Here is a 22,242-nt window from a genome sequence, read left to right as displayed (position 1 = left end):
AGGGTTGAAGGTTTCGGTTAACAAGTAGAAAATTAAGACCTTTTGTTTGGTGAAAACACCTTGAACAAGGCCAGGAAAATCACCTGCTAAGTAACCAGGTTCGGATCACTGAGAATTATAGTATGATAAGAGGATACTTAAAATGATTTAGGATATGCAAAGTCCTCTCCGATTCTGAAAGCTTTCCAGGAAAAGAAGGATGTGGATTTTTCAGGTTTTTTAGTCATTCCTATCAAGGGCTTCCTACAGTTTATCTTCCTTCCAGGCTGTTGCAATTCTGGTGTGTTTATCTCCTTTTTTTTTTTTAAACAGGGTCTCACTCTGTCACTGAGGCTGGAGTGCAGTGATTTGAACACAACGACCTCAGCCTCAACCTCCTGGGCTCAAGCAATCTTCCCTCAGCCTCCTGAGTAGCTGGGACCACAGGTGCCACCACATCTGGCTAATTTTTCTTTTTATTTTGTTTAACAAGACAGGGTCTTGTTTAGTGGCCCAGGCTGGTCTTGAACTCTGAGCTCAAGCAATCCTCCCGCCTCAGCCTCCCAAAGCACTGAGATTACAGATGTGAACCTCTGCACCCGGCCCTGTTTTTCTTCTGATTTCAGACAAAAAGTAGACCAGCAAATCTTTCTCTTTTTTTGTGCATAGTGTGCCTTCCCCCAAATCTGTGGACCTGCACTATCCATAGAAACAGAATGTGAGCCACATATGTAATTTTAATATTTCTGATAGCCACACTTTAAGGTTAAAAAGAAACAACAAAAAGTAATTTTAACCATTTTTTAAAATTCATTATATAAAAAAAATCATCACTTCAACATATGTATAACCAATATAAAAAGTACCAATAAGAACTTTTACATTCTTTCTTCATATTAAGGCTCTGAATCTGTTGTGTATTTTACACTTACAGCACATCTCAGTTGAGACCAGCCACACTGCCCACGTTCAATCACCAAGTGTGGCTCATGGCTGCCATATTGGACACCCCAGGTCTAGAGCTTGGGAGTCCTTTCCCTGACATGTGCCCTACAACGTACTCCTCTGGGGTAGGAGGCAGAGAATGTGGATCTAGATACAGCATATCCTCAGATGACAGTGGGAGGAGTTTGGGGAGAGGAGTAGTAGACAGAGTCTGGGAGTGTCCCAGGCCAGGTAATTACAGAGAAGGGAGGAAGGAAACTGTGTCTATTAAACCTCAAACTGGAGCCTTTCCTCCTGAGCAGTAGCTGGAGCCAGGAAAGTGCTCCAAAGCCCACAATGCTCCAAGTCCCTCATTAATCAGAATACTTAATTCTGGCTCCAAGTTGAGTTCTTTTCCTTACCTCCTCCAGGAAGCCTTCCCAGATAAACTCTCCAATCTTAACTGATAGAGACCTTATCTCTAAAAAAAATAAAATAATTAGCTGGGCATGGTGGCACACGCTGGTAGTTCCAGCTACTTGGGAGGCTAAGATGGGAGAATCTCTTGAAACCGGGAGGTCAAGGCTACAGTGAGTCAGGATTGCTTTACTGTGCTCCAGCCTGGATGACAGAGCAAAACACTGTCTTGAAAACAAAAAAAAGGGATGAAAAAAGACTATGAAAGAGTTTCCCATGCCCACCTTGTACTGAGAACCATAGAAAGTGAACTGGGAAAGATCTGATATTGCCTACTCAGTCCCCTCACTTTACAGATGAGTAAACTGAGGCCGGGAGACTAGGAATGACTTGGTCAAGTTCGCAGAAGTTGGTGGCAGAGCCAAGTCTTAAGTCGTATGTTGCCTTGTGGGCTACTGTTTGGGGTGCTGCATAGTCAGACTGGTGGCTCTGTTCCTCCCCCATCAGGCTGGGAGGGTTCCAGAGAGTGAGTAAGCAATTCTGTCTTCTCTCCCCTTAAGGATAAGAGAGGCATCTGGAATGGAAAGCATGGTAATCTTATAAAAACAAACACAATCAAAAGCACAGAACCACATTCAACAACAAGCTTTTGAAACCCAGCTGTTCCCCCACCCTCCTCCAAGGCATTTCTCATGAGATTTAGCAGATTTAATAGGAAGAAGTGGGGAACGCTAAAGAGATGAGCCCTCTGGCCTCCCCACCTCCCCACCTCCCCTCCACCCCACTCCACTGAGGAGGGGCATAGACCCGGGATTATCCCAGGAGCCTGAGTGACCCAAGCAGAAGCCAAGCCCTAAACACTCCAGAGTGACCAAGACATCTGCTATTTCAGGCTTCTGCTTCCTTTTCCAAGAGTTCTTGAGCTACAGCAGTTGGTGGGAGTCCCTACATGGCGGTAGGGTGTCTGTCTGGGGGAGGTCCAGGGCTCCGCTGCTGCCCAATTCTTTTGGGCTAAAGTTTCCTCCTCTGTGTTCCCTTCAGAACATACACTCTTGGTCTCAGCCTTACTTCTTCCCTAAGCCAAGTCCCGGGAATCTATTTCAGGACTTGTTTCGCCCACTCTGCCTGACGTCTGTGACAAGCTGGGTGCTAGGGAGTCCTCACCATCTGCCTACCTCCACCACCAGCCAGGCAGTCCCAGGTGGCGCTCAATCTTTAGCCCCAGAAAGTGAGCCCAAGCTCACTCACTGTCTCTACAAATCCTCTGCTGAGTTGTTAGTGATTCTATTCCTTGCCTCCCAAAGCAAGGGCACCTTTACTGGCAGTTCTGGTGAAAAAAAAAAATGGCCAGATGTGGTGACTCACGCCTGTAATCCCAACACTTCAGAAGCCTGAGGTGGGCAGATCACAAGGTCAGGAGTTCGAGACCAGCGTTGCCAACATGATGAAACCCCGTCTCTACTAAAAAATGCAAAAATTGGCCAGGTGCGGTGGCTCAAGCCTGTAATCCCAGCACTTTGGGAGGCCGAGGCGGGTGAATCACGAGGTCAAGAGATCGAGACCATCCTGGTCAACATGGTGAAACCCCATCTCTACTAAAAATATAAAAAATTAGCTGGGCATGGTAGCATGTGCCTGTAATACCAGCTACTCAGGAGGCTGAGGCAGGAGAATTGCCTGAACCCAGGAGGCGGACGTTGCGGTGAGCCGAGATCACATCATTGTACTCCAGCCTGGGTAACAAGAGCGAAACTTCGTCTCCAAAAAAAAAAAAAAAAATGCAAAAATTAGCTGGGTGTGGTGGCGTGCACCTGTAGAGACAGCTACTTGGGAGGCTGAGGCAGGAGAATCACTGTAACCTGGGAGGCAGAGGTTATAGTAAACTGAGATCACGCCACTGCACTCCAGCCTGGGTGAGAGAACAAGACTCTGTCTCAATCAATCAATCAATCAATCAAGAAGAAGAAGAAAAGCAACAGCACTGTAATGTCTCTCCTAATGTCACACATCTCAACTTGAAGAAGCCTGGAAATCTGGAGATGGAGAAAGAGGAAGCTGGATTAAATTTCCCTTCCACCCAAACCTCTGCACAAACACATATACTTTGGCAGTATCTATGACAACTTTAAATACATATGCCCAGCCAGGCGCGGTTGCTCACCCCTGTAATCCCAGCCCTTTGGGAGGCCAAGGTGGGGGGATCATTTGAGGTCGGGAGTCTGAGACCAGCCTGACCAGCATGGAGAAACCCTGTCTCTATTAAAAATACAAAAAATTAGCCGAGCATGGTGGCACATGCCTGTAATCCCAGCTACTTGGGAGGCTGAGGCAGGAGAATGGTTTGAACCTGGGAGATGGAGGTTGCGGTGAGCTGAGATTGCATCATTACACTCCAGACTGGGCAACAAAAGAGAAACTCTGTCTCAAAAGAAAATACATATACCCTTTGATACAACAATTGCACCTCTAGGAATATATCTTATAGGAAAGCTTCCCCAAGTGTACCAAAAAATAATATGCAAGGAGGACCATGGGTGTGGGCAGACATGAGATTTAATTAATTAATGATGGTTCATTCATACAATGGAATCTCATGTGGTCATCAAAAATAATGAGAAAAATCCAGATAGAAGCCTTCCCTTCTGAAGTCCCTCCTCATGAGGGCAAAGATGGCAGTGGTATCATGGAATAATGTCCAAGATATACATGAGAAAAGCAAAACTATTTGCTGCATATAATCCCATGTAGGTTCTATAGACATACCTTTTTTGTACATACAGAGAGAAAAATATATCCAGAAGAATACATAAAAACCTGTTAACACCGGACGAGGTGGCTCATGCTTGTAATCCCAGCACTTTGGGAGGCTCAGGCAGGCGAATCACCTGAGGTCAGGAGTTCAAGAACAGCCTGACCAACATGGAGAAACCCTGTCTTTATATATTTAAAAAATATAAATAGGCTGGGCGCGGTGGCTCACGCCTATAATCCCAGCACTTTGGGAGGCCGAGACGGGTGGATCACAAGGTCAAGAGATCGAGACCATCCTGGTCAACAAGGTGAAACCTCGTCTCTACTAAAAATACAAAAATTAGCTGAGCATGGTGGTGCGTGCCTGTAGTCCCAGCTACTCGGGAGGCTGAGGCAGGAGAATTGCTGAACCCAGAAGGCGGAGGTTGCGGTGAGCCGAGATTGTGCCATTGCACTCCAGTCTGGGTAACAACAGCGAAACTCCATCTCAAAATAAATAAATAAATAAACAAACAAACAAACAAACCTATTCGCAATGGTTAGCTCTAAAGTTGAGATTATAAAGTGTCTTTTCTTTTTTCTTTTTTTTTTGAGACAGAATCTCACTTTGCCCCCCAGGCTAGAGTGCAGTGGCACAATCTCGGCTGATAGGATCCTTGACCCCCCAGGTTCAAGAGATGCTCCTGCCTCAGCCTCCCGAGTAGCAGGAACTACAGGCATGTGCCACCATGTATGGCTAATTTTTGTATTTTTTGTAGAGATAGGGTTTCGATATGTTGCCCAGGCTGGTCTTGAACTCTTGAGCTCAAGGAATCCACCCACCTCAGCCTCCCAAAGTGCTAGGACTACAGGCGTGAGCCACTGTGCAGAGCCAGTTTCTTCATTTTCTTTTTTTTGAATTTTTCATTAAACAAGTTGCGAGTTTAGATTTCTTCATTCTCTATAGATTTCTTCCACATAGAGATCTATAAGATCTATTACTTTTGCAATGATGGGGAGAAATTTTTTCTTTTTAAAAAGAAGGAATGGCTGGGCATGGTGGCTCACACCTGTAATCCCAACACTCTGGGAGACTGAGGAGGGTGGATCACCTGAGGTCAGGAGTTAGAGACCAGCTTGACCAACATGGTGAAACCCCATCTCTACTAAAAATAAAAAAAATAAAAAAAATTAGCTGGGTGTGGTAGCAGGTGCCTGTAATCCCAGCTACTTGGGAGGCTGAGGCAGGAGAATCGCTTGAACCTGGGAGGCAGAGGTTGCAGTGAGCCAAGATCACACCATTGCACTCCAGCCTGGGCAGCATAACAAGAGCAAAACTCCTCAAAAGAAGGAAGTGGAGGGGGAAGGGGAGGGGGAAAAGGAGGGAAAGGGGAATGGGGAGGAACTGGCTGGGTACAGTGGCTCATGCCTGTAATTCCAACACTTTGGGAGGCCAAGGAGAGTGGATCACATGAGATCAGGAGTTCGAGACCAGCCTGGTCAACATGGAGAAACCTTGTCTATACTAAAAAATTAGGTGGACATGGTGGCGCATGCCTGTAATCCCAGCTACTCAGGGGGCTGAGGCAGGAGAATCACTTTAACCCAGGGGGCGAAGGTTTCTGAGAGCCAAAATCATACCACTGTACTCCAGCCTGGCTGACAGAGTGAGAGCCGATCTCAAAAAAAAAAAAAAAAAGTAAAAATTTAAAGAAAGAAAAGCCAGGCGCGGTGGCTCACGCCTGTAATCCCAGTACTTTGGGAGACCGAGGTGGGAAGATCACGAGGTCAAGAGATTGAGACCATCCTGGCCAACATGATGAAACCCCGTCTCTACTAAAATACAAAAAGTAGCTGGGTGTGGTGGCGCACACCTGTAGTCCCAGCTACTTGGGAAGACTGAGGCAGGAGAATCGCTTGAACCTGGGAGGCGGAGGTTGCAGTGAGCTGGGATTGCACCACTGCACTCCAGCCTGGCGCCTGGCGATAGAGCAAGACTCTGTCTCAAAAAAAAAAAAAAAGGAACATAGAACATGACTGGGTGTGGTGATTGGTGGCTCATATTGGTAATCTCAGTGCTTTGGGAGGCCAAGGTGGAAGGATCGCTTGAGGTCAGGGGTTCGAGACCACCCTAGGCAAGAGGGTAGACCTCATCTCTACAAAAATGAAAAATAAAAAGAATAGGAACATCTAACATGTTCAATTTTTTTTTTTTTTAAGGGAACAGCAAATACCCTCTTCTGGCTCATCCAGGGGAGGAGGTCCCATGCATCCACCCACAAACTCCCCAACAGCCCAACAGATGGCTTTGGAAATGAAGTGCCACCCGCCACACTGCCCACCGCTTCCAGCTGAATGCTGGCCTGGGCCTCCCTTGCATCCCTTACTCCCTCCCTTTCCTCTACCCATTGGCCCCATTCAAAACAAGCTTGTGTTAGAGAACATGCTGTCCTGTGTGCTCCTAGCACTTGGGCAGAACTCCGTACTTCCCAGGCTGTAGTGGAGGTGTTCATCTCAAGAAAGACTTGCAATGACATGTGGTCAGGATGAAAGGGGGATGGGAACTTCTGGCCAGACTGGAGACCAGACCTCTGCTGGGCTTAGAAGATAAAGCTCTCACTCCCCAGGAAGGGGAGTGGGAGCGGAAAACTGGTCCTTAATCTAATCAAGGAGAGGGAGAAGGGAGGAGGAATCACAGCTCTGAGATGCTGTGCTGGCTCCCTGTCTCCTACCTCCTGTCCCCTGCCCTGGCAATAAAAAGAGCTGGCCTGGGAGGAAGGAGTTGGATGCACTGCTAAGTAGCTGTGTATCTGTGGGCAAGTCATTGCCCAATCTGGGCCTTAGGGACTTCTTTCCTTCCTCCTTCCTCTGTCTTCCTTGAGCCCTTGCAGCATGGAGAGGACTGGAAAGGGCATGGGAAAGTGGGGGACCCCTGGCATCTTTGCCCTCATGATGAGGAGCTCCAGAAGGGAAGGCTTCCATCTGGATTTTACATTCCAACCTATGCAAGAAGGGATGGCTGGATGGGGACGGGCAGCTCAGAAGAAAGCCCCAGCTCTGGGGCTGGGCGTAGTGGCTCACGCCTATAATCCCAGCACTTTGGGAGGCCGAGGCAGGCAGATCACTTGAGGTCAGGAGTTCAGGACCAGCCTGACCAACGTAGTGAAACCCTATCTCTACAAAAAATACAGAAATTACCCATGCATGGTGGTGAATACCTGTAATTCCAGGTATTCGGGAGGCTGAGGCAGAAGAATCACTTGAACCGGAAGGTGGAGGTTGCAGTGAGCCGAGATCACACCACTGCACTCCAGCCGGGATGACAGAGCAAGACTCTGTCTCAAAAAAAAAAAAAAAAAAAAGCCCTAACCCTAGAACTCTGGGTCTACAGGTTTTCTTGAACTTCCCAGGCATCCAGCCTCAGCCACCACTTGGGGCCCCCGGGGAAGCTCTCCTTGGCACCCATGCCAGGGTCTCAAAGAAATCCTACTTAACAGAGAAGCCAGTCCAGGGGAAGTACAACCTCACCCTCCACCCTGACCACACCCTCATTCCTTGCCCTTGCCCTGAGTTCAAAATGCAGAATCCCTGGGCAGGACTGTTCAGTGGGAGGTTCTGTCTCCCTCTTTCATCCCCTGCAGACAGGGAGGGCTCTAACCAGCTAGGGAAGGAGTGTGGTTGGAAGAGCCAAAATCAGGAGCTGACACCTTGGAGGCCCCTCTGCTAGGGATGGGGGACACCTCTGCACCTCTCCCCCCAAATCTGGAGACATAAGCCCACCAAGTGACAAGAAATGAAAATATATCCCTGAAGATTTGAAGACAGAAAAGCAGAATTTAGGCGGGGTGGGGTGGGGAGGAGAGAGCTCCTGGCGGGACAGAGGGTCAGTTCTGGCCAGTTCCCTTCCAGCCTGGCCTGGGGCCTCAACCTGTCCCTGGGCTATAGGACTCAGCCCCAAAAGATTGGGAGAGAAGAGTCACAGGTGTGCCTGGGGGAGGGGCCTGTAGCACATGTTCCCAGCAGAACCAGCCCAGCAGTTCTGTCAAGTAGGCCCCAGCACTGATACACACTTGGGCACCCTTCCGAATCAATACACACCCACCCCAATCCTGCCAGCCACAGGGATGGCGAGGGGAACAAATCTGAGTTTCTGGCAGTGCTGGGTAGGAAGAAGCAAGTTCCTTAGGAAATCTTCTGCAGAAGTGGGGGTTGCCAGCACCTTCTCTTTCTCCCCAGGTCCTTTCATCTGACTCCAGAGAAGAGGAGGCAGAGGTTGGCGGGGGGGAAGTGGGGGTGTGGAGAATGATGAACCTGCTCTTAGGAGTCTGCCTTTGCACAAAGGGTGGCAGGGGGTAACTGGAGGTCTGGGCAACTGGAAATAATTGTGCTCGTTTTTATTCTTTTTTAGAGACATGGTCTCCCTATGTTGCCTAGGCTGGCCTTGAACTCCTGGACCCAAGCTATCCTCCTGTCTCAGCCTCCCAAAGTGCTGGGATTACAGGCGTGAACCACCACACCCAGCCCTGTGCTCGGTTTTTACTCCCTGCTCCCACCAGAAGACTAAGAGGATCTAATTGCTCTGCATTATCAGACATAGCTGGCCCTGGTGCTGCTGAGTAGGGGCACTCAAGCCCTTGAGATGTTAGTGTTTTATTCTTACAATCACCAGGAACATTGGGGGCTTATGTCTTCCCCCTTCTGTCTTGAAGGGTGTATGTTTGGCAGTCCTCACTGCCACCAACCACAGACAGCTACTACTTCTCCCTCTCCCTTGGGAAGAGCTACCATTCCAAAGCTGGAAAACTCATGGCTTAGTCACCAGGGCCAAGCTGGCTCAATCCAGCCTAGGCTTCCCCAGCACCAGCCGCTGCCATCATGCCACTGAGCCAGTCAGCAGGACTGAGTACACAGAGGTGACTTAAGGCCAGGGAGGAATTACTTTCCATTCTCACCACATCCTATAAGGAGGGAAAAAAATCAACCTGAGACTGGGGAAGTGGGCAGGATGGGAACAGAATGGCTCTTTCAGGACTTACCTATATAGACTTAGGTGTCCCCAAGGTCAAGAACCTAGGGAGCGGCCGGGTGTGGTGGCTCATGCCTATAATCCAAGCACTTTGGAGGCCAAGGTGGGCGGATCACCTGAGGTCGGGAGTTCAAGACCAGCCTGACCAACATGGTGAAACCCTGTCTTTAAAAAAAAAGAAGAAAATATTTTTAATTGAAAAAAGTTAAAAAAAGAAATAATAATTAAAAAACCTAGGAGCAGCTCACAAGAGCAAAATTTGAAGTTAAATTTGCAAGGAGCAGTTGATATAAGGGACAAGTAAGACCCAGAGGATGAGGGGAAGGGTGTTAAATCAGAGAAAAAGGAAGTGACCCCACCCAAAAGGCTACAGAGTTCAGGCAATAACTCGAAGGGTTTTCAACTCCCCCTATCACTTTCACTAGCCATCCATAACACAGAAGCTGAGTTTTCTAAGTGCTTCCTTTGCAAATTCAGCTACAAGAGAAATCTCCCTCCTCCCCTCCCCCCAATGCCACATAGAAATCTGGCACTATCTCTAAGGCAAGATAAGGAGAGGAAAATGCCAGACCAAAGTAAGAGCTACAGCGTTATCAGTCTTTAATAACTTACAGGCAAGTGCTAAAAAACAGTTAATAATAATACAGAGGACACACACGGCTTATAAAAAGGGTCATGGATCTACAAATATGGGGGACTTTCACAGACACAAAAATAAAAACTATGTGACTGGTATCCCTAGAAAAGCAGCCTCGGGAGACTCACCAGTTGGGGGGACAGAGGACGGGGAGACCGTTTTCATCCCAAACACATTCTCCAAGCCACTTTCCATCCCCACCAAAACACATCCAATTAAAAAGCCAGAGAACAAAAACGAGGAACGGGGTAGAGGTAGAGTCACAGTTTACATTTACACCTCCACATTCCTGCAGCCCCCACTTCTCAAGAGAGGATGAGGGAGAGATGTGCAAAGCCATCCTATCTCCCATCCCCAACCCAATGTGGCACCAAACAGGACCCCCCCTCCATGTTCCTCTATCCTTCATAGAGGTGGAAGGGTCCTGCACCCAGGCTGACTGAGAGGTCACAGGCTGGCCACACACACCCTGCTGTCCAAGTGTGCAGATCCCTACTAGGTGGGGGGCAAGGGAGGTGGAGGGCTCGGGTCACCGTCTCTTCTTGCTGCCCCGAGCCGCCTTCTTCCTCTTGAGGATCATCTCGTAGAGGCGCTCCAGGCCCTGCTGCAGGCCCAGACCGTCCACAGCGCTGCAGCCTTGCACATGGGTGAGAGTGGCGGCTGCTAGCTCTCGGACTGCCAGCCTCTTCTCCACCTCAGCAGCGCTCAGTGCCCCGGGCTGGTCCTGCTTGTTGGCCAGCACCAGCACGGGCACACCCTGGTTGTCCGAGGCCCGGCTGATTCGGTGCAACTCCACCTTGGCCTCCTCCAGCCGTTCGGCCTCCGCAGCGTCCACCACAAACACCAGCCCGTCTGTCCGGCGGGTGTAGGAGCGCCAGAGCGGTCTCAGCTTCTCCTGCCCCCCGACGTCCCACACTTGGAAGGTGATGCCACGCGACCCCCCGAGAGGCACCCGGATCTTCTCGGTGTTGAAGCCTTTGGTGGGGACACTCTGGACAAACTCCTTGAACTTGAGGCGGTAAAGGAGGGAGGTCTTTCCAGCAGAGTCCAGCCCAATGACCACGACATGCAGGGCTTGGAAGTGAGGCAAGAAGGAGGAGGCGGTGGGTGCCATCTCAGTCAAGTGGTTCCCCATAGTGAACTAAGGCGCCTAGCAGAGGCAGGGAGGAGGCCTTGAAATGGCAGGTTCCAGGGTGCACTCCTGGGTTATCCGAACCAATATAAAGTCATGGGAGAAAGAGGAGACGTTTAATAACACACACAAGATTTGCAACTTTTTGATCCCTTTCTAAATCAGCCAGCTTTTAAAAATTCCTTGCCTTTTATTTTTAAGCTGCAGGTGTCACAGAGGTGCCCCCCAACTCTCTGGGGTGTCATGAGGGGGGCGATGGGACCTAGAGAGACCCCCAGGTCCTGGGCCACTCAAGCTGGGAGTGAGGGCTCGATCCATGGACGATGGGCTTCTAGAGCCTCTTACCAGAGCCTATGGCGCCATTCCCCAGGCGAGATCCCCGCGGGAAGTCGACAGTGTCCCCAAACTAAGAGTTGGGGCGCAGACGCTGAGGCCGGAGATTGAGTCTGGCTCCCACCGGCCCTCCGCACCCCAAGCCGTTGACAGGGTGCCCTTCTTTACTCCGCGACCCCCGCCCCACCGCCCCGCGACACTCCCCTGCCCGCCCGCCCCCCTCGGATCGCCAACACTAGCTCCAGCGGCCCCCACCGGGACCGCCTCAGCACGGTCTGGAGTATCCGCTTACCTCTTGTGAGCCGCGCTCTCCTCGCTCCTTTCCCGGCCAAACACTGCATCCGCCCCGCGAGACCCCTGCAAGCACCCTGCGCGCCTCTACCGCCGCCTCTGAGGAGGCTGCCTAGGGCTCGGCCTTAAAAACTCGCGTGTGACGTCACGAGACGCGGACCAATCAGCGGGGCGGGGTGGAGCGTGGAGCTACTGGCGCTGCAGCCCCCGCCGCAAGTGAAGAGACGCTTTCCCAATTTGTGGTCGCTCTATTTGATTTTTTTCAATCGCATTCGAATATTTGGAATTAAACCTGAAATTAATCCGGAATGAAGGGTGGGAGGGGCAAAAGGAACATGCCTGGCAGCGTTTGACTCCGGAGGAAATATATGAATACCCTAATATTTGGACTATCACCGCATCCCCTCCCCCAGGCAGAAATACCACTCCATATAGAGGCTGACAAGTCTTTCTCCTTTATCCTTCATAATTCAATTGTCAAACCTCTGTGAACCTGGAACCGCACAAAGCAGCTGCTTCGCAGTGCTAAGACCATTACCCACAAGAGCCTGTTAGGGACTGTCTGCCTTTTACAGATAAACAAAGCCATGAAGGGTTAAATGACTTATCAAAGGTTACACATAGCTAGTAAGTGGCTGAGCGAGGATGTCTGAGTCCAGAGCCTGGGCCCCTCACCACTTGGCTTTCCCTCCTCTCTTATCAGGGAAGCTGTAGGGCTAAGCATCCTCAATAGAAATCCCTCAATTGCCAGCTGAGTTTAGTCCAGCAGCAGACCCCTCAAAGGCCTTCCTTGTTAAAATAGATTGACAGCGACAGAATTATTTATCACTCAACAGTGTGTTTAGGTGCAGTAGCTCACACCTGTAATCCCAGTACTTTGGGAGGCCAAGGCAGGCATATCACTTGAGCTCAGGAGTTCGAGACCAGCCTGGGCAACAGGGTGAAACCTCGTCTCTATTAAAAAGACAAAAATTAGCCGGTTGTGGTGGTACAGGCCTGTAATCCCAGCTACTCAGGAAGCTGAGGCAGGAGAATCGCTTGAACTCAGAGGTGGAGGTTGCAGTGATCTGAGATTGCACCACTGTACTCTAGCCTGGGCGACAGAGCGAGACTCTGTCTCAAAACAAAACAAACAGACAAAAAACCAGTATGTTTACTGATCTCATTCATACTGTGTGCTCTGAGTAAGACAGAGAGACCATGGAAAAATAGAGGCTGTCTCGGCTGTAGAACCAGGCCTCAGAGGGCTTAAGACTGATCACTAGCAGGGTAGAATGAGACAGCACATATATTGGGTCTTTGTAAATCATGAGATAGCACTTGTAGGATTTCAGAGGAGAGAGAGAATATGTCAACTGGAAGCTTCTGGAAAGGTTCACAGAAGTTCTTTAGCCCTGTGTAGGACTGGTTAGGAGGGGCACAGGAACAAGTGGAGTCTCCCCAGCCACTGCAGCCTGCTACAGTCTCGGCAGCCCTGAAAGGAAGGAGATGTCACAAAGGGGCACTGTGACCAAAAGGACAACAGTAATTAGGTGGAATTGCGGGGGAGGGGGAGGGCAAATCAGAGAAGAATGAAGTTGTACGTTGTAACTTTAATATTCCCATTTTTGCCTGGAGGTTGGATTCATTGATTTATTGTATAGTTCAATATTAACCTTTTTTTAAAAAGCTATGTGTGAGAGGGATTGGAAAAGGAGAAGGGAAGTCACTGCCAGACAGCAGGGCCCAGCCTTTTCCTTCCCACCCTCCTCAATCAAGTGCTGATAAATAAGCTTCCCATCTGTTTGTCACCAGCATGCCTTGCCACCTCCTTTTTTCCCCCTGCACTACAAAACCAGCCACCTGGTTTCTCCAGCAACGCAGGGAGCCTCCCCAAATCCCTAAAGACCTTAGGAAATTAGTCTAAGATTAAGACCTTAGGAAATTAGTTTGTTACACCCAAGTTGGAGCATGACAGACTGCAGCAGCAGCTAATGTTCCAGTGATAGAGCTGAGCATGGTGAAGTTAGGAGAGGGGAAGACGGAGCAGGCCCAGGGGTTAAGAAACACTGCATTGCTGAGTAGCCACTGGGCGCCAGGCTCTGGTCTATGAACTTTGCTTACTTTTCCTTTTTTAATACACAAGTCTGCCAGGTGCAGTGTCTCACGCCTGTAATCCCGGCACTTTCGGGGGCCAAGGTGGGCAGATCACCTGAGGTCGGGAGTTCGAGACAAGCCTGACCAACGGGGTTTAGTTTAGTAGAAACCCCGTCTCTACTAAAAATACAAAAAATTAGCCAGACATGATGGTGCATGCCTGTAATCCCAGCTACTTGGGAGACTGAGGCGGGAGAATCACTTGAACCTGGGAAGTGGAAGTTGTGGTGAGCCAAGATCGCGCCACTGCACTCCAGCCTGGGCAACAAGAGCAAAACTCTGTCTTAAAAAAAAATACACAAGTCAACCCCATGAAGTAAGTATGGTTAGTCTAAAAGGAAGAAACTGAAGCACAGAAAGATTAAGTAATTTGTTGAAGGTCATCCAGCTAGAAACTGATGTTATAATGTCTATGAGACTGAAAACACACAGAAACTGAAAACACACAAGTTCCCTTGTTTTGGCCACAATCTTTGAAGCTTCTTTAACATGGCTCCTCTAATATATCTTGGGACTCACACCCAAGACAGAAATTGTCACTTATCTGATAAAGGAAATGAAACTGACAATCCCATCCCACCCTTCAGTCTTTCATGTTTGCCAGAAAAGGTGTTAATGAACAAATGGGAAGCAGAAGGTGGGGCTGGGGAGGGTGAAGAAAGGGACCCGGCTTGCCCAGGTAGCACTAAGCTATAAGCCTATACTGCTGAGACCATCTGAACATTTGTACATTAAGCAATCTTTCTTTTTTTGGAATGATACAGAGATTAGCATGGCCCCTGCGCAAGGATGACATGCAAATTTGTGAAGCATTCCATATTTTTTCAAAATAAAAATTATTATTATTATTTTTTACAGGCAAGATCTCGCTCTGTCACCCAGGCTGGAGTGCAGTGGCGAGATCATAGATGATGGCAGCCTTGAGCTCCTGGGTTCAAGAGATCCTCCACCTCAGACTCCTGAGCACGGGCCACCACATGTGGCTAGAGAACTACTTTAGACTGGAGGAAGAGTGTACTGGAGAACCTTTCAAAGAGGGGACACTGAGCCAAGGTTTAAGTGACACCAAGTCAGATAAGCATCATTCTTCCTCAGAACTGTCTCCTCCACCAGACTAAGCCATCAAGGGAAGCAGCTGGTTCTGATCTGTAGCTCCACCATGCCCGGCACCATGCCTGGCACACACAGGCAGTCAGAAAATCTTGTGTGAATAAATGAATGCGTGATGGAGTAAATGTCCTCAGAGGGCTCCCTAAGTATAAGAGCCAAACCTCCACCCTTAGCTTGGGAGTTTCCCAGCCTGAGGTCCTTGGGCCCTTGGGGTTCTGTTGATACTGGGTTGGCCAATAATTCCTACCATCCTTGCATTTCTAGGCAGTGTCTGAGTAGTATAGAACTCTTAGGCCTTACTGATGAGGAGGATCTTAAAGAGAAAAACAGGGCCAAAGATGGGGATGACACTGGACAGAGAGGTTGCCCTCAGGGCATGCTGGAACCCGGGCTGATAGCACGTGAGTCCCATTATTCCATCCCTCACTAATAGAGTGGCTTGAAAAAGTAAGAAGCCACTTCCAGCTGGGCGTGGTGGCTCATGCCTGTAATTCCAGCACTTTGAGAGACCTAGGTGGACGGATCACCTGAGGTCAGGAGTTCAAGACCAGCCTGGCTAACATGATGAAACCCCCGTCTCTACTAAAAATAAAAAAAATTAGCAGGGCAGGCTGGGTTCAGTGGCTCATGCCTGTAATCCCAGCACTTTGGATGGCCGAGGTGGGCGGATCACCTAAGGTCAGGAGTTTGAGACCAGCCTGGTTAACATGGTGAAACCTTGTTTCTACTAAAAATACAAAAAATTAGCCAGACGTGGTGGCAATTGCCTATAATCCCAGCTACTCAGGAGGCTGAGGCAGGAGAATCACTTAAACTGGGAGGCAGAGGTTGCAGTGAGCCGATATCACGCCATTGCACTCCAGTGTGGGCAACCAGAGTGAAACTCGGTCTCAAAAGAAAAAAAAAGGCCGGGCACGGTAGCTCACGCCTGTAATCCTAGCACTTTGGGAGGCCGAAGTGAGTGGATGACCTGAGGTCAGGAGTTCAAGACCAGCCTGGCCATCATTGTGAAACCCCATCTTTATTTATTTATTATTATTTTTTGAGACAGAGTTTCGCTCTTGTTACCCAGGCTGGAGTGCAATGGCACAATCTCGGCTCACCACAACGTCCGCCTCCTGGGTTCAAGCGATTCTCCTGCCTCAGCTTCCCGAGTAGCTGGGACTACAGGCATGTGCCATTATGCCCAGCTAATTTTTTTGTATTTTTAGTAGAGACGGGGTTTCACCATGTTGACCAGGATGGTCTTGATCTCTTGACCTTGTGATCCACCGCCTCGGCCTCCCGAAGTGCTGGGATTATAGGCGTGAGCCACCATGCCCGGCCTTTTTAAAAAAAATAAAGTAAAATGAAAAGCAGGACATGGAGGCACATGCTTGCAGTCCCAGCTACTTGGGAGGCTGAAACAGGAGAATAGCTGGAACCAGGGAGGCAGAGGTTGCAGTATGCCGAAATCATGCCACTGCACTCCAGCCAGGGTGACAGAGGGAGACTTCATCTCAAAAAAAAAAAGTCACTTCCCCTCCTGGAAGCCTCGGTTTCCTCAGCATGTAATGATGTAATGAGGGGCTTAGATGTTTCCAGGTCCTTTCCCCCATAACAGTCCATGCTCTGGAGTAAAGGAGGGTAGGAGGTTGAGTGGAGCTCGCCTAGGAAGTGGCTGCTTGTCTCTGCAGCATCTTAAGTACCTGTCTTCGTGAACAAACGAGGGAAAGAGGAGTCTGCAGGAGTAGGGGGGTGGGGTTGGGGAATGACTCCAAGGAGCAGTTATAAGCTCGGGAATAACGAAGACCAATTTTTCAAATCCCAGTTCTGTTTCCTCATGAACAAAATGAAGAAAACCGAACCTATCTCTGAGTGTGGAAGGAAAATGTGTGAAAGGGCCCCAAAGATATCCTTCTCCCCAACCAAGAGCTCTTTCCCTGGCAACCATCCCAAAATCAAGTCCCAGGGTGGAGCCAAGGGCTAGAAATGAGCAGATGCTGCCCCCTGGTGGATATATTTGTCACTGCCCGATTGGTGAAGAACAGCTGAGTCGCCGAGGGTGAAGTTAATTCAGGTTCCTTTGTCTCGGCTTCCGAAGTCTTCCTTTCAGACAGGGCCTTTCCTGCAGTTTCAGATTGGATATTAAAAAATACACCAGCCGAGCGCGGTGGCTCACGCCTGTAATCCCAGCACTTTGGGAGGCTGAGGTGGGTGGATCACTAGGTCAGGAGTTCAAGACCAGCCTGGCCAAGCTAATGAAACCCTGTCTCTACTAAAAATACAAAAATTAGCTGGGTATGGTGTCGTGTGCCTGTAATCCCAGCTACTCGGGAGGCTGGGGCAGAGAATTGCTTGAACCTGGGAGGTAGAGGTTGCAGTGAGCCAAGATCGTGCCACACTGCACTCCAGCTTGGGCAACAGAGTGGGACTCCGTATCAAAAAAAAAAGAAAAAAAGAATAAGGAAAAAGAAAACACATCCTCTTCAGGCCGGGCTCAGTGCTTACACCTGTAATCCCAGCACTTTGGGAGACTGAGGCAGGCAGATCACGAGGTCAGGAGTTTGAGACCAGCCTGGCCAACATGGTGAAACCCTGTCTCTACTAAAAATACAAAATTTATCTGGGTGTGGTGGCGGGCGCCTGTAATCCCAGCTACTCTGGAGGCTGAGGCACAAGAATGGTTTGAACCCGAGAGGCTGAGGTTGCAGTGAGCCGAGATCACCATTGCAGTCCAGCCTGGGCAACAGGGCAAGGCTTGGTCTCAAAAAAACAAGACAAGACAAAACAAAAACAAACAAAAAACACCCTCTTCAAGTTTGTAGTGTGTGAGTGATACTAAATCAAAATGAACGTTATTTGAGCAGAAATTCTAATTTTGATGACATTTTCCATCAATTTACATAGTCTAATAATAGGTCCAGGGAACACTGACTGAGGCAGGCAGGAGATGGCTGCAGGGTGGGGAAGCATTTTTTTCTTTTTTTTGAGACAGGGTCTCACTCTATGGCCCAGGCTGGAGAGCAATGGTGTGATCTCAGCTCACTCTAACCTCCACATCCTGGGCTTCAGTGATCCTCCCACCACAGCCTCCCAAGTAACTGGGACTACAGGCGCGCACCACCATGCCTGGCTAATTTTTTTTTAATTTTCTTTTTTTTAGATAAAGTCTTGCTTTGTCACCCAGCCCGGAGTGCAGCAGCATGATCTCAGCTCACTCCAACTTCTGCCTCCCAGGTTCACAAGCATGTGCCACCACCTGGCTAATTTTTGTATTTTTAGTATAGATGGGGTTTCACCATGTTCCTCAGGCTGGTCTTGAACTTCTGGGCTCAAGTGATCTACCTGCCTCAGCCTCTCAAAGTTCTAGGATTACAGGCGAGAGCCACCACGCCAGTCTCCGGAAGGTTTTCAAGAGCTCAGTTGCAGCCATGGTGTGATGTCTGCAGGCTATCCATGTGGTGACAGATGTCCAGAGTGCATTTTCTCAGGAGCCTGGAGCTCAGGGGAGGCCTTTGCTGGAGGGGTGGACCTGGGTAGTCAGTGAGAAACAGACCCACCAGCCCTGAGATGGGTGGGATTCCCCAGGGAGAAATGGGGTGAGAGAAGGAAAGTGGCCCATAACACTGTCATGAGCATCTCTACATTCAAGGCAGGGAAATCGAGTGAAGGATGGAGAAGCAGCATCTGGAGAAGCACAAGGAAAACCATGGGACTTGAAAAGGCCACAAAACTGCAAGTGCCCGAAGCCAAGGAAAGTAAGGACTTGAGGAAGGAAAAGGGAGTGGCCCTCAGCATCCAGGGACTGAGAGGCCAGAAGGAATTCAGACAGCCTGGAGATGGGGGTTCCCAAGAGGTATTTCTAGGGGTGGCTAGAGAAGGGGACTGGAGATTTGGAGGACAGTTACAGCAACAGAGGCGACAGTGCCAAGAAGGGTTCTCTCCAGAAAATGTAGACTTGAACAAGGACTGAGATGGCATTGGAGAGCTTCCAGGAGACCAAGGGAGCTATCAGGAAAGCAACGAGAGGTGGCAGTCAGGTCCTTCTGTGACCTTGCAGACAGGCAGCCGTCGACCACCCAGGATTAGTCCTTATTGGACACAAAAGGAAACTCTCAGGCTCGTAGGTGTGGGTAAAAGGAGGTCACCTCAGTCTCAGCAAGTATGTCTGTCTCAGAACCAGCTTTCATGGCCTGGGTGCCAGGACTTCCTGAGGAGCAGAATGAGGGTCTTAATGGTGCAAGAGGTGTTATGGGCTGTTGGGACTTGGTGTGTGAAAGGCAAGAAGTGCACAGTTGGGGGGGGGGGTCCTCTGCCTCCCTGCAGGTTCTTGAGGCCACCGAAAACCAGCTGCATCCGCCCCCCCAACCACATCCGTTCAGCGTGTGCCACCCTTGGGGATAGCCCCCTGTGAACTGTCAGAATGGTTGTTCTAATTTCCCCCCAAATTTGGAGCCCACTCTGAGGTCTATTACAGCTCAGAGGTCTAGGGTAACCAACTCCCCTGGATTGCCTGGAACTTTGCCAGTTTTAGTTCTGAAAGTCCCATATTCCAGGAAACTCCTGATCCCCTAGCAAACTGGGATGACTGGTTACCCCACTGGGAGCTCAGACCTCCTCCTTCGCTAATGAGTTTTGAGGTCACAGGGACCATCGTAAGTTGTGAGACAGAGGGCTCTGGGCTCCTGCAAGAGCCTGCACTCTAGTGCAGCATAAAGGAGAAAGTGAAAAACACCATCCTGGCTATTGTAAATAATGATTTAAAAAAAGAAAGAAAGAAAGTGAAAAACACCGAGACAAGTGGAGAGAGCAGGAAGAAGAAAGAAAAAAGCTTCATATTTTACTGCATTTTTTCCTTTTAATAGTGATGGTATTTCACTATGTTGCTCAGGCTGGTCTCAACTTCCCGGGCTCAAGTGATGCTCCTGCCTCAGCCTGCCTGAGTAGCTATAACCACAGGTACATACCACCACGCCTGGCTAATTTTTAATTTATTATTATTATTACTATGATTATTTTTGCATAGTATCCCTATGTTGTTCAGGCTGGTCTTGAATTGCTGGGCTCAAGTGATCCTCCCACCTTGTCCTCCCAAAGTATTGGGATTACAGGCATGAACCACCATCCCCAGCCTCCTCTATATGTCTTTTCAGTCCACCTTCTTAAAATTTTTATTTATTATCATTTTTAAACTTATTTGTAGAGAGAAGGTCATGCTATATTGCCTAAGCTGGTCTCAAACTCTTGGACTCAAGCAATCCGCCCACCTTGGCCTCCAAAAGTGCTGGAATTACAGACATGAACCACCTTGCCTGGCCCTTATATACTTTTATGGTTCCATTTTTTTCACTTTGAAATCTTTGACCCACTTGGCATTTATCTTGATGTATGGTGAATGAGCCAAGATTGTAACACTGCACTCCAGCCTGCACAACAGAGGGAAACCTTATCTCAAAAGATAGATAGATAGATACATACATACAGACAGACAGACATAGGCCAGGCACAGTGGCTCACGCCTATAATCCCAGCATTTAGGGAGGCTGAGATGGGTGGCTGCCATATTGTCCTTCTCAGGATAATAGAATAGAGATGACAATGACAGGGTGGAGATTGGGGTAAAGTGAAATGAGGGAAACCCTTGCTGAGATGGAAAAAAAAAAAAGTAAGGGAGCACCAAGACTCAGCAATCCAGATAAATGTCTTGATTATCTAATAATTGAAATAAGATATATTGCATTGAACTATTATTTACTTTGATTACTGAAGGGTTCAGGAGAAACACCTTCTGAAATTCAGCCCTGGAGGACTGGCCTCACCCTAATCCTGGCTGTGGCTAACAATAATGCCCACCTTTTAAGGCGGTTGAGTGAATTAGAGCCCTCAGCCCGAGGCTGTCATTGGGATAGGCATAGCTTTTATTTTTTGACCTGGTTGTTTGTTCAACAGGCATCCTGCAGGGGGAGCGTGACTAGCTGAGTGTCACTATCGGATCTATGATAGCTTCTTGCTTTTCCGAAATCAAATAAAAGAGCCATAAACTCCCAACTCCACTGTAGTGTTAGGAAGGAGGACGGGAAAGGTAAATGCAGAAGCTACAGACGGCAGTCTGTGTCTCAAAGAGACTTACCCAACTTTGCCGGGGGCCTTGACGCCCATCTTCCCCCAGAGCACCCGGCAGACACTCCAGTCCTCTGGTGTCCTGCCACCCCGAGCCCGATCTTCCCCCTTCACGCCTGCCAGGGCCAAGAGCCTTCTAACTGTGTCCCGTCTGAGCCTGTGGTGCTTATCACAGCCTATCCGTAATTTCTTCGCTCCACAAAGGTTTACTGAAGGTCTTCAAATCTCCAGGCACCAGACTAGCGCGGGGAAACGGGGATAAGTGTTGATGAGGGTCTCAGTCCTCATTGATGGGATTTCAGAAGGGGAGATAAAGGACTGCCTGGAAGGGCCGTGAGCAGAGTAGCTGATAGAAATAACGGGGTGCGATGAAATACATAGGAGGGCTGCCAGCCACATATGGGGGGGTGAGGAGGGCCCTTAATTAAGGGAGGCTTCCCGAACGGGTGATACCCAAACGGAGTCCTGACAACCTGCGTCAGGAATAGCCAGGCGAGGAGGAAGAGGGGGTGAGAGGAATCCGTCCCAAGAAAAGAGGCAGCTTTCCCTACACGGCAGGGGACACAGTCCGTGCACAGATGCCACGGGAGGCGAGGGCGCTGGGGAGAATCCTTGCTGGGCCCTCGCCGTCCACGCGCCGCCTCCCTACATCCGGTATCTGGTGGTCAGCCTCCTGCCTGGCAGAGGGAAATGAGCCCCCCGTCCAGCAGGTACGAGGCTGGTCTCCCCACCCGATGGTGACGAAATAAAGACCCAGCGCAGCCTGGTCTCCTCTTACGATGATGCCTTTGCGACCTCGTCTTTCTCCAGGAAAACGTGGACCGCTCTCCGCCAACAGTTCTTTTCCACAGACCCATCTTGCCTTCGCCCCGCAGTCTCTTTCGGTTCTGTCTTTTGGCTGGATTGACACGAACAAGGAAGTCGCCCCCAGCGGAGCCCCGGCCCTTGATGCGGAGGCGGCCAGGGGGCGGAGTGAAACGAGGTGATCACGCCTCCTGGGGGAGAGGGCGGGGAATGCAAATTTGAAATGAAAGCCCGGAAACGCGGGAATAGCAAGGGTGTAAGATTTCTCTTTTAAAAAGTGGAGAATAAAAAATCAGCCCGAGTGTGTAATGGCGCGAATAGCGATGTGGATGTGACAACGAGAATGAGGCGAGGAGCGAGGCTGGGGCTCTCACCGCGACTGTAATGTGGATGACGGCGGGACGGTGACGGCGGGGACGAGAACGACAGCATCGCTTCTCGGCCTTTTGGCTAAGATCAAGTGTAGTATCTGTTCTTATCAGTTTAATATCTGATACGTCCTCTATCCGAGGACAATATATTAAATGGATTTTTGGCGCAAGGAGTTGGAATAGGAGCTTGCTCCATCCTCTCCACGCATCGACCTGGTATTGCAGTACTTCCAGGAACGGTGCACCCTCT

General features: G+C 49.4%; 1 protein-coding gene, 1 non-coding gene and 1 pseudogene across 7 annotated transcripts; 2 read left to right on the top strand and 1 right to left on the bottom strand.

Moving 5' to 3' along the window:
* Positions 1–9,652: 9,652 nt before the first annotated feature.
* Positions 9,653–21,796, bottom strand: ARL4D (ARF like GTPase 4D). Of its 6 annotated transcripts, XM_054255686.2 has the most exons (4): positions 21,369–21,796; positions 20,828–21,056; positions 11,471–18,229; positions 9,653–10,914 (listed from the first exon to the last, which is right to left on the bottom strand). In XM_054255686.2, the coding sequence occupies exon 4, from the start codon at positions 10,846–10,848 to the stop codon at positions 10,243–10,245; it is 606 nt and encodes a 201-aa protein (XP_054111661.1). In that variant the 5' UTR covers positions 10,849–10,914; positions 11,471–18,229; positions 20,828–21,056; positions 21,369–21,796; the 3' UTR covers positions 9,653–10,242. The 6 variants fall into 6 exon arrangements, with proteins under 6 accessions (XP_054111661.1, XP_078231631.1, XP_078231633.1 ...); XM_078375505.1 differs by having other exon boundaries at positions 20,828–21,796; XM_078375507.1 differs by having other exon boundaries at positions 11,471–12,943; positions 20,828–21,796.
* LOC118154247 (U6 spliceosomal RNA) lies at positions 14,330–14,429 on the top strand (annotated as a pseudogene).
* A 255-nt stretch (positions 21,797–22,051) lies between the features above and the next one.
* Positions 22,052–22,242, top strand: LOC118154099 (U2 spliceosomal RNA). Its single transcript, XR_004744023.1, has one exon. It is a non-coding gene; the product is annotated as a U2 spliceosomal RNA (small nuclear RNA).

Source organism: Callithrix jacchus, chromosome 5, assembly GCF_049354715.1.
Source record: "Callithrix jacchus isolate 240 chromosome 5, calJac240_pri, whole genome shotgun sequence".
In the NCBI taxonomy this organism is placed as follows: domain Eukaryota; kingdom Metazoa; phylum Chordata; class Mammalia; order Primates; family Cebidae; genus Callithrix; species Callithrix jacchus.
The sequence above is the reverse complement of the archived record's forward strand: the minus strand, read 5'-3'. Positions and strand labels throughout refer to the sequence as shown.